This window comes from Pleurodeles waltl, chromosome 6 (genome assembly GCF_031143425.1).
Source record: "Pleurodeles waltl isolate 20211129_DDA chromosome 6, aPleWal1.hap1.20221129, whole genome shotgun sequence".
In the NCBI taxonomy this organism is placed as follows: domain Eukaryota; kingdom Metazoa; phylum Chordata; class Amphibia; order Caudata; family Salamandridae; genus Pleurodeles; species Pleurodeles waltl.
In genome coordinates this window covers 1066600119-1066615677 of record NC_090445.1, presented here as the reverse complement: position 1 = coordinate 1066615677, position 15559 = coordinate 1066600119, and the positions used below count along the sequence as shown (strand labels likewise).

General features: G+C 43.0%; 1 protein-coding gene across 7 annotated transcripts in view; it reads right to left on the bottom strand.

Moving 5' to 3' along the window:
- HSPG2 (heparan sulfate proteoglycan 2) overlaps positions 1-15559 on the bottom strand; it is a 933800-nt gene that overhangs the window by 644473 nt on the left and 273768 nt on the right. For all 7 annotated transcript variants that reach the window (XM_069240056.1, XM_069240057.1, XM_069240060.1 and 4 more), the window contains exons 11-13: positions 12413-12544; positions 4419-4563; positions 865-1016 (exon numbers count right to left, since the gene is read on the bottom strand). In XM_069240056.1, coding sequence (XP_069096157.1) covers positions 865-1016; positions 4419-4563; positions 12413-12544 — 429 coding nt within the window. The remainder of the gene's footprint in view (positions 1-864; positions 1017-4418; positions 4564-12412; positions 12545-15559) is intronic.

Below are 15559 nucleotides of genomic sequence, written 5' to 3'. Positions count from 1 at the left end.
TTGAAACCTACAACAAGAGGGGATCTCGAGACTTATTCAGGAGGAGTCACTTATGTTGTTGATCTACACCCATGAAGACAGTGCACCGTTTTGATCCCACTAACGAAGTGGGCAGTGCATCTTGTAGGAAAATCAGAAGGCCTAGTAGGAGCTGAAGTTTTGGCCTTGGTCCTTAAACTGGGGCTTGACATGTCCGACGTTCTCTGGAATCAATATCCTTTGATCCAAAGAGGAGTTTCTCAAAATTCGGGATCATGAGATGGTCACAGAACTTCTGCTGCAAGTTCAGAAGAGCACTGCTTGCGTTAATATTTAAAACGAACAGCCTGCTGCCACATAGTGGTTAATTTGAAAAATCACAACCAAGTCACTGTTGTACTGAAATTCAGACATCAGAAAGGGTTTTCAATGAGAAACAATAAAATAAATATAAATACAAACGTATTGGTTGTGAGTAACTCTGCACCCTTGAATCAGATTGGAGTACTTCTGTGCTATCTTAATCATGAAAGTGTTTTCTTTTGAATCAACTGCTTTGGGAATATCATATTTAGTCCTTAACTTTAATGCTTTGTTTTGTAATGCTCTACATACCCTTACATACAATCGGTGATCGAAATCAGTCCACTTCTGTTAAGCTACCTAAGGTTATCGCAAGGTGCCTCAAAGAAACCAAATTTCACTTTTAGGGCATGAGATTGTTTACTGTAGTAAATGCTCAACCACAGTTCATTTTAAGGCTGAGGCCGTGCTCGCCCCTAGTTAACAATCCATATCCTTACAAACCCAAATAGAATTGGGGCAGCAGTATAGAGAAATATAAGATATAGACCCAGCCAACATAGTTATGCACGTCAGACTTACCTCGGTTTGGCTTCAAGACCAGCACACCATCAGGGATTCCAAAGACCATGCCTTTTGTGTTAATGGCCTCACAGGTGTAGGCACCTTGATCTGCCTCCTTTACATCACGAATGACAAGAGTCCCGTGACCACTTTCGCTCGTCATAGACACTCTGGAGATTGAGAAGGGGAGTACACAAAATAGGAGATAATTGCTTGGAAAAAACTCCACTGGTGAGTCATCACTATGTTTTATTTTTTGGATTCACCCTGACAAAATGCATAACTATCAATTGGCAAATCAGTAACCTTCACTAGTTATATTGTTATTAGACAACAGCTCTTTCGATTTGAAGATTTCTAATTTTCCTAAGCCACCAAATCCTGAAATACAAAGAGTGGCTTGATAAAATCTGTGGCCTGCTAATGATGACCTTCATGACATAGGGTAATTTGTGCCTATATCAATTTCACAGCTTTAATAAAAATGGATATTTGGATAGCAAAAGGACTGAAGGGTGGCCTTCTTTAATACTATGATCAATCTACACTGTGGCTGAACTACGTCATGGGCCCACACAGCTTTGCCCCACACTGGATCCATGTTTAATTCATTGCACACTTGGCTCAAAGTCGTTATTCTGCAATGTAGGCCTACAGCCTCTCTAATCCAACGCACTGTGCATTCTTCCTATATGCCTTGCACAGTGCCCTGTGCACCAGACTTCGAACCTTCTCATTTCCTCCTCAATAAACCTCTAACCAACTTTAGACCAAAAGGAGCCCTTCACCTTCATTATTCATACCCTAGAACCATCTAGCTCAATGGTTTAAGCTTTTCAGTGCCTCCTAGGTGGTACAAAAAAAAAAAAAAAAAAAAGTACAAAAAAAAAAAAAAAAGAATACGAGCTTCCCCAGAATTTTTCACAATTGTTCTATTAAGTTGCCAATGTTTAAATATGTCTAGACATATTTAAACAGTGTAGTTAAGGACTGTTACCTTTTTAAAAATGCAATATTTTGTTCTGCTTAAAACAAAGCACTGCTATCTCCACAATGCTACTCTTGACCAGAGCCTGGGCCCGCCCCCCCCTCCACCCCTGTTAGAAGACCCCTGATCAGCTTAACGCTCTCAGTCTTTTCTGTTACCCATTACCATGGTCCACATTCTGCTTCCTTTACAAACCTCTGCCTTCCCCAAGCCCTACAACCTCTCTCTTTGGAATATCTGACTACATGCCCCAAAACCTTTACCCTGTGATCACCAATCCTCTGTTCCCTCCTTGCCACACTGAGCTCCCCACTCAAACTATGATATTCCCCTCTTTACACGAAGACATGCGCTGCATATCTTCAACCATTTTTCCGTTCATCATATTTCTCAACCTATGAACCACATGGGGGTATTAGAAGAGGAGTAAAGAATACAAGAAATAATTTGAAAAAGCAAGGGGAAGTACAAAATGGTGCAAAGGAAATACACAACAGTCGAAATAGCGAGAAAAGAATGATGTAAGCAAGTAGTGGAGGCATCCAAAGGCTACCTTGCTACAAACTGTTGGACCTCAGATTCACCCATTCTCCAAGATCATCTCGGGAATCATTTTTACTGCCTTTCCCATGTCCAGGAGTAGTTCTTCCATGTCAAATATTTCTAAACTTGATCGCTTTTGCTACTTAACACCCTGGTGCCAATTCAGACACAACATTCTTATCTCTTGTAATAGAATAATAATCATGATATCTGCATCAACTTTTGAAATTCTTAAGTTCAGATCAATTACTCTACCCAAACCCCAGGAAGACTATCTAGCAGCAAATCCTGTAAATTTACTTTCAACAGAGAAAAGTCATATTGTAACAGGCTTGCCCTCCAACACTACTATAAACAATAATGAGCACTACTGAGCCCCTACATTCAGTCAGAAGTATTTTTCTGAACCCATTTTTTCAACACTGCATTTTGTAAGAGTTTGGCAGATATATTACAGGTCAAAGAGTATAAAATTAGAGGAGATACCAAGGCTGCATTATAATGACCCATGTGATCTTCCACTAGATTTAATGGAGTCAAATGTAACTAACAGTCCTACAATTGAAGAGTTTGATGGCCTCTGTGCCAAAGGAAGAAGCTCTGGCTGCTCCCACCCTTGCTTGGATGATTTAAATAAATCCCCTGGTAAGAATGCTGGTCCCCACATTAGGCCATTAGTGAACAGTTCCCAGTGATGAGTAAATGTTCCTTCACAGCTACAGCATATACAGAACAAAGAAACAGACACTAGAACTAGATTTAAACCATTTCAAACCATGTATCTCCTCCAACATCCAACCATTGTTCTAGAACAATACACTATGGTGCACCTGCAGCATTGTACTGAAAGATGTAACATTAAATTATGAACCCACTTCGAGTGGCCTTCAGGCTTGGAATGAGGTCTGAGTATGTTATTCTCCTGCTGCTGAAAAACATGAGAGTAGGTGTGAATGCCAGGTTGGTAGGGCCTTGATCTTAGATCTTTCAATGGCCTTGGGCACCATCAACCATCCACATAAGGCTCATCAAGCTTGGTGCTCCACAGTAGAGCTCTGAACTGGGTTATCCCAGTCCTCAGTGGTAATTCACAATTAATTGCCTTGTCACTGCTGAAGTCATATTTTGAAGCAGAAGGAGAGGTGCCCCAGAGATTTGTAACAAATATTTATGGCTTCTGCTTATTTACAGCAGAAACATTAGTGAAACTTTTCTCAGTTTAAGGTGTGCTCAGTTTTAAATGGTGCTTACTCGTGGATGGAGAGCTTTCTCAAGTTTGTCTGACTTATTCTTTACGTAGTTCACATTTCTGGGAAGCCCTATTCTGTTGGCCAATGGCCACCACCTACCAACATGGAATGGCATTTATAGCGTGGTATGGCATCTCCATATCTTGGTCTATTCTGACCTTTTTTTGATTACTTGCTTTAGTCACTTCACCCATCCTGTATTTTTTCATTTAGGGGAAGCAGACTTCAACAGTTTCCTTAACCCATAATATTAGAGATGAATGGTTTTGTCTCTTACATCTTTGACTACAAGGACAAGGCAAACCTGAGCCTTTGTAATTTTCAACAAAAAAGAAGTCAAACCTTTACTGAAACCTAGGGAATATGACCATAGTTAAGCTCACTGGCACTCTGCACCGGTGGGTAGAGCAGAAGTGTATTGCCTTTGGGTCTCTTAAGAGCAGCCCACATAATAGTTTGCAACAGTGAGTACGTTTTACAGATTTATACATTCAACATATTTCTGAAGTGTTTCCACACTTCTCTGCCACTGAATTACGGATCATAACCTCCTTCTACGGAGTTATGCTCTTCTCCTTTGAAACCCATTCCCTCATTCTATCCAGATGAATTCAGACAACCAGCAGCTTCACAGAGCACTGAATAGTTTATTATCTAATCCATAACTTAGCTTTTGACCCTAGGTAATTCTGTATACAGCAATAAGAAACAGAGTTTGATGTGTAAGCAAGATCAACAAAAATGTTAACCTAACCACCTCTTGCTGGCTGAGAGTTTCAGATAACGCTCACCTGCTGGTAGTGGGAATGTGGCCCCAGTTCAGTCTCCAGGTTATGATGGGAATAGGGACTCCAACAGCCACACAGGTAAAACGCACAGTCTCCCCACGAGAGGCAGAGATGGATTCCTCGGGAGGTGTGATCACTTGTGGGGGGCCTGCACAGGAAGAAAGAATACAAACGGTAGGATGAATGCAAAACAAGTGGGAAAGGTGTTTCTGTGTGACTTGAAGATATATCTGATGGCTGGATCTCCTTAGGAGCGTAGACCCACTAATGTTTGTGCTCCTGTGCATTGCAACAGCCTCTGCCACAGTAACAGTTTCAATGTAGTCTTCTGGAATTAATTAATGTCTAAGGCCTAGCTTTGCACTGAGCATGTGTTGCACTTAAGTGCACTGCTTTGCAATCTAATATCACATGTGCAGATAATCTTAAGCAAGTGGGTGTGAAAGGCTCACTATAATGTCTAATCATGCAGCCTTCTCAAGCACGCCTATGTGGTGTTTCTGCAAGCTAACATAGGTGCCTTAACTGTCTTAAAATGCATCGGATTCAGAGTCAATTCGCCTTGTAATATTGGGGCTAGGATGGGTGGAGAAAACAGACTTTTATAACAAAAGTGATGTGGTCTGGTGGGTCAGCTCCTGGGGCTAATAACTTAAGGTAGGGCAGACCAGTGAGAGCATGGAACTGCGGTCAATAGTGCAGAATATTCCAAATACACCATGTCCCCGGCTGCATCTAGCAGAGGTTGAGAGTGAGGAACTGGTGAAGGGCAAGTGAGATAACTGGTGTATGTGTGTGCATGTGTCTGAAATTGTTACTAGCATAAAAGATTGTGCAAACTTATATGTGGCTGTCTATGCGTTGTTAGGTCAAACCCGCATACATTAAGCTGCTCCAGGAACTTCCTCATAGATGAACACACAAGATAGAACAGGGTTTTTGAAGAGAAAATGGGGCTAGGCATGGTCAGTGAGAATTGGTCTGGGTGCCAGAAGCTGTTCTCAACATTTGATGGTAGTGCGGGAATATATGTATTATTTAATTTAACAATTTTATACAGCGCTGAATACCAAGAGGCGTGGGAACTTTTTAGCTAGTAACTTAGCAGATGCACAATACTAGCCACATCACAACAAGATAAGGGAAGGAAGGGAGACTAGAGAGGATATACAACATCAAATGGGCTAAGGGCTAGAGAAACTCCTGTTTGAACTCTTCAAATGCTCTACCAGTATCCAAAGATATTTGGATAGGTCACCTCACCCACATATTGTGGCATGCTTCATCCTTGGTGACCTAACATGATAGGGATACCACCACAGTGGACTCAACTGTATTTAAGGAGTTCTTGATAAGGTGGTACTGGAAAATGACAGGGGTCCAGATCTAAGAATACTTTAGGCAGCCCACAAAAATTATTCTTTCATTGGTTAGGTAATTTAGGTATAATTAAAAACAAAATCAACTGTAGATACCAGATGGCAGACAATGTGTCACTTATCCACATATTTGTAGTGCTTTTCTGTATATGTGTATAGCCATGAATGTTTTAGCCTTATCCTTGCCCATATTGGTCAAATCGCCTTTGTCAGGGATTTTAATCTATGCACCTTACAGACAGACTGTGCTTAATAGACGAGGCACCGGTTGAATGAGGGACTATTAGATTCACAGACCTTCAAAATCCCTTGACGAGTGTGCGACTACAGGAAGGTACCCCCTTGCCATGGCCAACATACTGTACTAACCCAAACTATAGGATTCTATGCATCAAAGCAAATTAAGGTACAAAAGCCTTTGCCTCATCTAGTAGCATGGATACTCTCCTTCTAAACCCTAGCACTCATATTGTTGTATATGTTTTGTAATGAAGTTAGCGCTAGCAACACTCCTAAACTTTTACCTCTCCACTGGAGAGTATAGACTAGAAAGGGTGACACAGGAGGAGTAAAGTGGAAGTGGGGAGTAAAGTGGAAGGGAACGGAGCAGGTAAGAAAGAAGGAGTGAGAAAAAATGGACTTCGAGAGGAAGCTGGGGTGGTAGGCATTAAGAAGGGGTAAAGGGAAGGTGAAAGAGGATGAACAAGAAGAACTTAAGGGAGGCACAATTAAAGTAGCGAAGGAAGCAGAAATAGAAGGGAGAGAAACCCGACGTAAGAAAGGAGAACTAGAAAGGATAGGCTGGAGTGAAGTGGACAGGAGTAAAGTTGCCAAGAGAGTTTGAGAGAAAAGAATGCCTGAGAGAAGGAGCTAGGGAAGGTGGTAATGGAGATGGATGAGGGAGCGCGAGAAGAAAGAAGTGGGTGAAAAAAGAGAATGGAAGGAGATGGTGGGAGGATTGAAAAAGAGAAGGAAGGGAATATGAGGGGCAACACCCCCAGCAAAGAGTAGTTGGGGTGGAGGCAGGTAGAGAGAGGAAGGAAGAGGGCAAGACAAAGGCAGGCTGTATATAGAGAGGGGGTGGGGGATGAGAATGGGACCCAGAGAAAGAGGTAGGAGGGACAGAATGCTAAATAAGATAGAGGTGGACACAGAAAGGCAATAACAAGGAGCAGAAGGAAGAGGTTGTGGGAAGGGGTAAATGCAGAGGGTACAGAGGAAGGAAATGGAGAGTGTGGATAGGATGGGAGGAGTCAAATTGGGAAAGGAGGAGGGAAGCCCACACCAAAGTGCAAAGCAGACAAGAAAATGATCGATCATATTAGGCTTAAAGAGTATAATAGAGCTTAACAGGTGTGTTCCTTTAGTTGTTTGCGAAAGGACAGTACTGTGGAGTTGGTTTAAACATCCACAGGTAGACAAATACATAGAAGGGAGCTGGCTCCTGGGAAGGAATGGTGCTGATCGCGTGCAGTTTTAAAGCTAGACGACTACAGAAGGAAGTTCTATATTTTGCTTCCCAGAGTTCTGGTGCTGTCTGATAACTGGGGAGGTAGGGAGACAAGTCTGTAGAATGGCAATTTAAACTTTGTTCTCTCTTCAATAGGGAGATACTGCAAATCAGTGAGGACTGGTGTGACATGATCGAATTAATGGATGACAAGCCTGTCTGACACGTGTAAGAAAGTCTTCTGCGGATTGTGGGATGACACAAGGACAGCGTTGTTTAACTCCTATCTTGATAGAATAAATGTATGGGCTGCATCTACAGCTTTGGAGAGTTTGAGGGATCATGGATGAGGATGAGTCAATGGTGATCCGATGTTATATAACAGTGAGTGAAAGGGATATGCAATGGATTTTCAAATAGTTTAGTAGCTTGAGATTAAAATATTTGTTATGCTTGTGAGAGAAAAGAGCAGATTTTGCTTTTCAGGACTGAGGGTAAGGGCGATTTCAGATATTCAGGAATGAATGTTGAGAACCACAGAATGGACAGTAAGGATACCAAGCACTGCAGGAGTTTTGCGGTAGATGTGGGTGTTCTCTTCATTTTGATGGATACACACACCAGGAGTTCCATGCAAATGATAAAACGTGTGGGGGGCAAAGTGGTGCTTCACAGTTGCCATCGATCTTTAAAACGGGTGAGAATTTATTCAAACTTCTTTAGTACAGGTTCTTTATTTCCAAAATGTTGAGCAAGGAGGGAGAACTTTGTTGGTGATCAATGGCACTGAACTTAGAATAAAACAACAAATCATGTTTGCCTATTTGTGATACACAGCAATATCATCGAGAGTTTTCAGGGAAGCAGTCTTGATGCCACGGTCTGGTGAGAAATCAGACCGATGAAGGGTGGAGAAGGTAATTTAGTTTACAATTTAGGGTTAATGACTGTAGATAAGGAATCCAGGTTGCCAGGCATGAAGTGATCACATATGGGTGCTAACTTTGGTGCAAACAATCTTAAGTGTGTTGGGTGAAGCACCAGCACAGATGGAGGTTTTATTATTAAAGTAGGTCATGAAACATCAGAGTTTTTTGGGAGAAAGGACAGAAGAGGTTATCTCAGATGGAGAAACGTTAGACAGAATTAATTGGATAAGTGATCTGGCTGGGTTTGATAACTGCCGTAGTTGACAGTGAAGGTAACTGGATTTGGCCAGGAGGATGATTTGTCTGTAATCCTTCCTCAGGAACAGATCCGTGCAGAGGACAGGTGATTCAAAGAGCAGTCATTCATTTCAGTTTTGTGGACTGTACACCTTTATGAGCTCAGGTCAGAAGAAAAATAAAGGCTGTGAGGGTATTCCACATTGTTGTTTTAGTTTCAGGATTCAATAATATTTGTTGCTTAGGTGAAGCTTTTGTTGTAGGTGCTCTCATCATGGCGTTGACACTGCAGTTTTGTAGGACAGAATGAGAAAATTGAGAGATGAATGTGTCAAAACCAGGTGTGGGGAGGTTTCTGAATGATTGTAGGAAAGCGCCTTTGTCATGGTCACCCCAACCTTTTGCCACTGGTACTGATGTTTTTCGACTGATGTGCACTGGGTCTCTGTTAACCAGGCTGCTGAGCCAGTTCTCTTTCTCTAAAAAAGAAGGTATAATGGTTTAATTCTCACACTATTGGCATACCCTTTGGCACACCTGTACGTCCCTAGTAGGTGGTACCCTGGTACCTAGGACACGAGTACCAAAAGGGTCCTCAAGGGCTGCAGCATGCATTATGCCACCCTGAGGGACCCACATACAAATTGCATGGAGCCTGCCATTGCAGACTGTGTCATAGTGCAAACAATGAGTGAAAGCACGACATGGCACCCTCACTGTCTGCCATGCCAAAGTCACTACTTATAATATATGTAAGTCACTCCTAAAGCAGACCTTGAAGCCCTAAGGCAGGGTGCATTATAATTTATGTGAGGACATATCTGCATGAGCAAATATGCCCCTGTGACGTCTAGTTCTATTACTGTATATTACAAGTGAACAGGGAGGCCATCTTGAGGTATACAAGGTACTGGGCACTGGTCATTACGAGCCACCTGGCTACAAGATGGCTTCACTGAAACCTAGGGTGTTTGGTATCAAACACCTTGTCTTATTAAATCCATATTGGTGCCAGTATGGATTTATTATGACATGCACCCAGAGGACGCCTTAAGGGTGCCCCCTGAGAATCTACTGGTCCTCTAGTGTGCTGGCTGACTGGTATTGACCAGCCTGCCACCACAAATGGGTTTCTGACCCTCTGGAGGTGATAGCCTCTGCTCTCAGAGGCCAGAAACAATGCCTGCCTCGAAGGAAGGTGTTATCACTTCATCCAAGAAAACGGCTTGTTAATCGGCACACCAAGGCCAGGGACTTCAAAGGCCCTGCTGCCTTTGTTATGTAACCCCGGATTCCCCCACACCTGGCAGATGCCACCCCCTGCCCTGATAGTACAACACACCTACTTGCATTACCAGGCCAATCACCCATCTAAGGTCGTCTGCCAGATGTACGCCACGAAGGAAGGGCTCCATCATCTTGTTTTTGGTGGAACAAAGAACTCTGGGACAGGATTATGCCCACAGGACGTGGTCATATAGAGTGTGTAGTCACCCTAAAGGCAAGTAGCCCATTGCAGGCGCTGACCGCACAACCCAGTCCAACAAACTGCTGACCACTGGATCCACCTACGCGGATGCCCAGGAGGAGGGCATCACGTGTCCAGGAGGTCAGCCCCATTGATCCAGCTAGTCTTTGAGACGTTAACTCACCCTGGAGGCTCCCTGCACCAATACCCAGGGTACCTGAGCCTGTTGAAAGCACCAAGGCTTGTTTGTCTTCGGTTCGAACACCACCACTGCAAAAACTTACCTGCACATTGAGGGACTACAGATGTCAGCACCACACCAGAAGTCATCTTGCTGCTTTTCTTTCCCCTGTTCTGCAGGTACCAATAAAAACTGTCAGAGCCTCTATCACCAAGTGGCCCACCAGCCAGCACCTCTGCATCCAAGCCGCACAGCCCGAGTGCATGTCTTCTGCTGGAGTCCCCTTGGCCCATGAATCCCCACGACGGGAGGCCCCTATTGGGTTCCTCTGGACTTACCCCCAAGTCTCCCCTTGCAGACCATGTTGTTTGACAGGTCTCTTTAAACTTTGAAAGCTCAACCATGTAGCGCTCAAGGCTACCAACACCATCAGCACCTCTGCACTCGGACTCACCAGGACCTTGCGACTCGAACTGCTGATGGTTTCTAGGACCCTTGGACCTAAGCATCTTATTCTCCAAAGGAGATCTTCTACAATCTCTTGCAAATAAATCTATGCAGTGACTGTTTTGTTCCCATAGGATAACATTACAGCTTTCAAAGCTCATGCCTCAGATCTGACAACTGTGACTTTCTAATATTCACTTGTACACATCTAAAAATACCCCTAGTAACGTACCTGATCCCGAGGATAAAATACTGTGTTATTGTTTTCTAAATTGGTCTCTGATTTCCTTATTGAGTGTGTGTCTCATTTATTGACTCTGTGTGTGCAACAAATGTACATCACTCCCTTCTGATAAGCCTAAGGCTGCTTGAAGACACTACCACAGAAAGACCAACTTGTGATTGTTAAAGCAAGTCCGTGTTCACTAATAAGGGATACCTGGACTCTCTGCACAATATACCTCAATTAGGGTATACTATATAGAGAGCCAGCTTCCTACACTGAGTATTTCCAGAATTTGTTGGGTAGGTTGCTGTTGAAAGGCATATGATATAATGTAGATAATGCTAATAAAGATAATTTACTAAAAATAAAACAATGAACTATTTGGGGATGAAACCTGTATTTTCAGAAAACAACACGACTGGGATTTGAGACAGGAGTAAAACAAGCTAAGGTGAAAAGAAGTAACCTGACTAACTAAATAAAAGCTGGAAATGGGAGAGAGCAACAATATGAGGTTAGAAGATAAAGTTAGCTGATTTATGAAAAAAAGGAAAACATGGTCACCAATATAGAACACAATATGAAAGAATGACAAACTGATGCTCTGTGACTACATTTATCACCGTTCAAATAATATGAAGCAGAGAATAGTTAGAGATCATGTTACTTTAGGGACACGGATTGCCGATGGTTTGACATTATCTCACCAGAACAGGGATATTTTGGAGCTGCTCTGATAGTGTTTCGTAACTCTCAAGAACTGCTCCAGCACTGTCAGAAAGGATGGGAAACTTGTGTGTTTGTGGACAGTTTCTGTCAAAATCTATGCTGTAAAAGGCATCAATCAACTCCACTGTTTTACAAAAGCCAGGAAGGAAAGATTACCCCAGCCCACCAAGCTTAGCACCTGGGCATGTGATGTCATGCACGGGGAAGCCACAGTGGCAGCACCGATAGAAAAGGTAATTCTAAAGGTAAAGAATAAGGATGCATCACAATGTGGTGATTCTGGAGTCACAGTGTAAGACAGCTGCACACAAAGGTGGGACGCGAGTTGAGGCAGGAGGAAGAGGCCGACTATCACAATACGAGACATACACAAGAAGGGGCAATGTGTGACTGCTGTGGGAGAATGTGGACCTCCTGACAAAGGGGAGTTGTATTTCCCTCATACTTCAAGCAATGTTATAAAATGATGTGTTATTTTTATAAATTGGTGTCCGATTTCCCTATTGAGTGTGTCTCACTTACTGTATGAGTGTGTGCCTTACGTGCTTAGGACTACCCTTTGATACGCCTAACTGCTCGATGACACTACCCAAAAACAGAGCATTTGGGACGTCATTTGTGCCTCCGTGACACCTCTGGGGATTGCTTGGACTCTTTGCACAGTGTACCTCATTTTGGTCCACTATATAAAGAGCCAGCTTCCTACTGTTAACTTGAGCCTTCAGTACATAAACTATGAGTTGAACATTAGACACAAAGATGTAACCTGTAGAATCAAGGCAGCAGCATACCAACTACAAACAGTCACAGAAAACCATGTCTGTTTTCAGACAGGCAGTCATGGAGAAGCTAGCCCTGCTGATCATAGGCAACAAATTGAACTCAAGAACTGTCACTTTTCACAAAGATGCACAGATCCAGCTCCAGGAATGATTTTCTGTGACAACTTACGGCATCCAAATTCATCAGAGCGGTCCTCACAGTCTGCCTCATCATCACACTGGTAGCTGGCAGGAATGCAGGTGCGTGAAGAAACGCAGATGAACTGGTCTGGGGCACAAGTGTCTTGTGGGCCCTTGGTAGCTGAAAAACATATTGGTATGTCTGATCATTTCAATTCCTTAAAATTATTCAAAGTCACTAAAATGACCAGAGGCCACTTTACAAAACTGTTAAAAACGTATACGGTAATAAATAACAGTATAACTTACAAAATGCACAAGATAACGAAAAAATAGTTTTGATTACATGGAACAGGTTATGTTATGAAAACAAGTAGGGTGCAAGATCACTTGGGTGGATATCCAGGCGCTGAGCAGGTTTGTGACTAGCCTTGCAATGGGCAAGGGATGGATTAATTGAAGAGCCAGGTCTTCAGCTTCCTGTGGAATTCCAGAGGAGGCGGCGGCTCTGGGGGAAGGATCATGTAGGTGTTAAAGAAAATTTCCAAGAGTTTGTTGTAGTGGTCCTGTGACAGTGTAACGCTACTGGAGTGGTGACATTTTTCACGATGAAGTTTTCATTGCTGCTGCTGTTAATAAGGTCTGTGAATGCTGAGCACTTGGTGTTCCAGATCTGCTAGTGGTAGCGTCTCAGTGCCCATTTGAGGGCTTCCTTGCCCAAAGTTTCTTGGCTCACTCTCCTTTGAGCTCGAGATGGTTGTACTGACTTTTTGTTGCCAGAGTTCCTCTGTGTACCAGTTGGATTGTGGTCGGGCTTCGCCAGTTTTGTAGCACTTGAGCAGAGCAGGGTGTTAGCGTATGCTGTGATCTAGCTCAAAGTTTTCTGACTGTTTCTTGCAGGCTGCTAGTGTTTATGGACTGGTGTATGGAGAGAGAGAGGTGTATGGACAGGACTATTCTTGCCTGTGGGCATCAGGCTAGAAAGGAGTACAAATGATACAGAACCTGTATCTGCAAAGATTCTTATGGGTCCTAGTAGGCCAAATCCATCATACAAGGCTGATGCATTAAGTACCATTAAACTATGTGATCCTAATATTTACTGTTATAGTACTCAAACAAAGGCATTCTATTAAAAGGCTAATCGCGGCCATTACATATTTTGTGTATGATGGAGAGAACATGGGAATAAAATGTGCAAGGCTGATGTCTCCATAATGTAGGTAATCGCAAAACTCCGACTCTTTTTGATCATGGAATATGTTAAAGAAGCTCATTTCCTAGTTTCATTAAAGAGAAACGTTATCCCATTTACTTAATTGGGAAATCCCAAAATAGCGCCCTCACCCCACCTATCCATCCCTGAAAGGGTCCCTGATGCTAATCAGGTCCTTTGCTTATGCCCTTTAACAGGCCACAAGAGTAAGCAATACCCAAACAGCACACAAAACTGGCCATCTAATTACAACAACTCAAGTGGAATATGGTGATCCAGAATACATCAAAGACTGATTACTACTACCTTGCATGTTCTCCTTGTTGTCTCCTGAATTTGTTTTCTATGCCCATTTCAGATGAAGTAACATCTTAATATTCTAATTTTTAGACAAATTCTTTCTGCACCTGCCAACAGAGCTAAAATTCACTGAATAAGAATTTCAAGAGCTGGTCCTTTTTTATCCCCTCAATGTATACTCTTGTATTTTTGGCACAGGTGTGTTCTACGGCGACTGCTCAATTTCTACCCTACATTTGTCCAAACACTTCTGTTTCTGATAACTGCTAGTAATGTTCTTGTTTTGGGTCGGGAGCTAATAAAATATTTGTATCTTCCTTGGAATTCTTGACACCCTCAGTTAGTTCCTTGTGGTGATCATTTACACTGCCACTACTTCATCCTGTTGCCAAGTAGGATAGGACTGCATCCCTAGATTCCAGGTGTGTTAAGATGGGGTGCATAATGAATGCCACTCTACTAAAGCTACTGGTGCATCCCCGAGTCCAGAGTAGCCCACAACTAATTATGAAGACTTTTCTCTTCCTAGCTTATCTTGTTTCTATAGTCCATGATGTCCTACAGGTAATCTCTGTTGCCCAGCCCAGAAGGCGAAGTATTGGAAGTAACGTCTGCTTCTCACTCCACTGCGCCTTCATCCTTTATCGTCCATCACTCTAAGGCAAAGGCACGTACAAGGTATCAAGTGTAGTGGAATCTCCTGGAGCCTTAAAGGGACATATATTTTTTTTTTTTTTTTTTTTTAAACTCTTAAAATTTAAGCATTTCTGGCTGCACTTTTCTTCATTAGGTGTTCTGGCAAAAGGTTGTGTCATAAGTGCTGCATGTACTTTGAGAATTTAGTTTTTTGGTATTAAAGCGTAAAATTCTGAAAAAAAAAGGGGAATACAATAGTATTTTGGAGGATGCGCCGCAACATATGGCTATGTTGGACTCTTCAGCCTTTCTACTGTTACATTGGCATATAAATAAGGCACGACTAGGGTTTGGCAGAAGGGTTATTCAGTCACAAATGTGACTGATAGACCGTCCCCCACATTACAATTCCACTGTAACCTATGGAACTTGTAATACTGCAGGTCACGTTTGATGTACTTACCCCTCCCCCAAAACTCTAAATCGGCCCCTTGGCTCTCATTACGATTTTGGTGCTATTTTACAAAGACCATCGAAGCCGCGGGCTCCAGAACACCACCAGTGTTTCCGACTGCCGTATTACTAGTGAAGGATTTCCGCCACAATTTGGGCAGAAATCTGTCAGCAGTCGTGGTGGCGGTCGGCAGCAGTAATACTGCGTGGTGGTGTCCTGATGGCAGGTCGTTGGAAGCACCGGGTCCCATTCCCTCGCGGACGACCTCCTCGCCAGACAAGGTAAATCGATCATTTGACAGGGGAGGAGGGTGGACGGGGACGGGTGTTGTGTGGGCGTGTGTGAGTGGGTGTATGTCTGCATGTGTGAATGTAAGTGTGTATGCGTGGGTGTATGTGTGTGAATTTTGAAGTGAGTGCGTGTTGGTATGTGTGTGTATGTGTGTCAGTTGGTGCAAGTGAATGCGTGTATGTATGTGTGTATGTAAGTGTTGGTGAATGCACGTATGCAGGGTGATGTCTGGGTGTGTGTATGCGGGGGAGGGGGTGCTGTGATGAAAAGTGGGGGTCATGTAGATGAAGGGGGGGGGG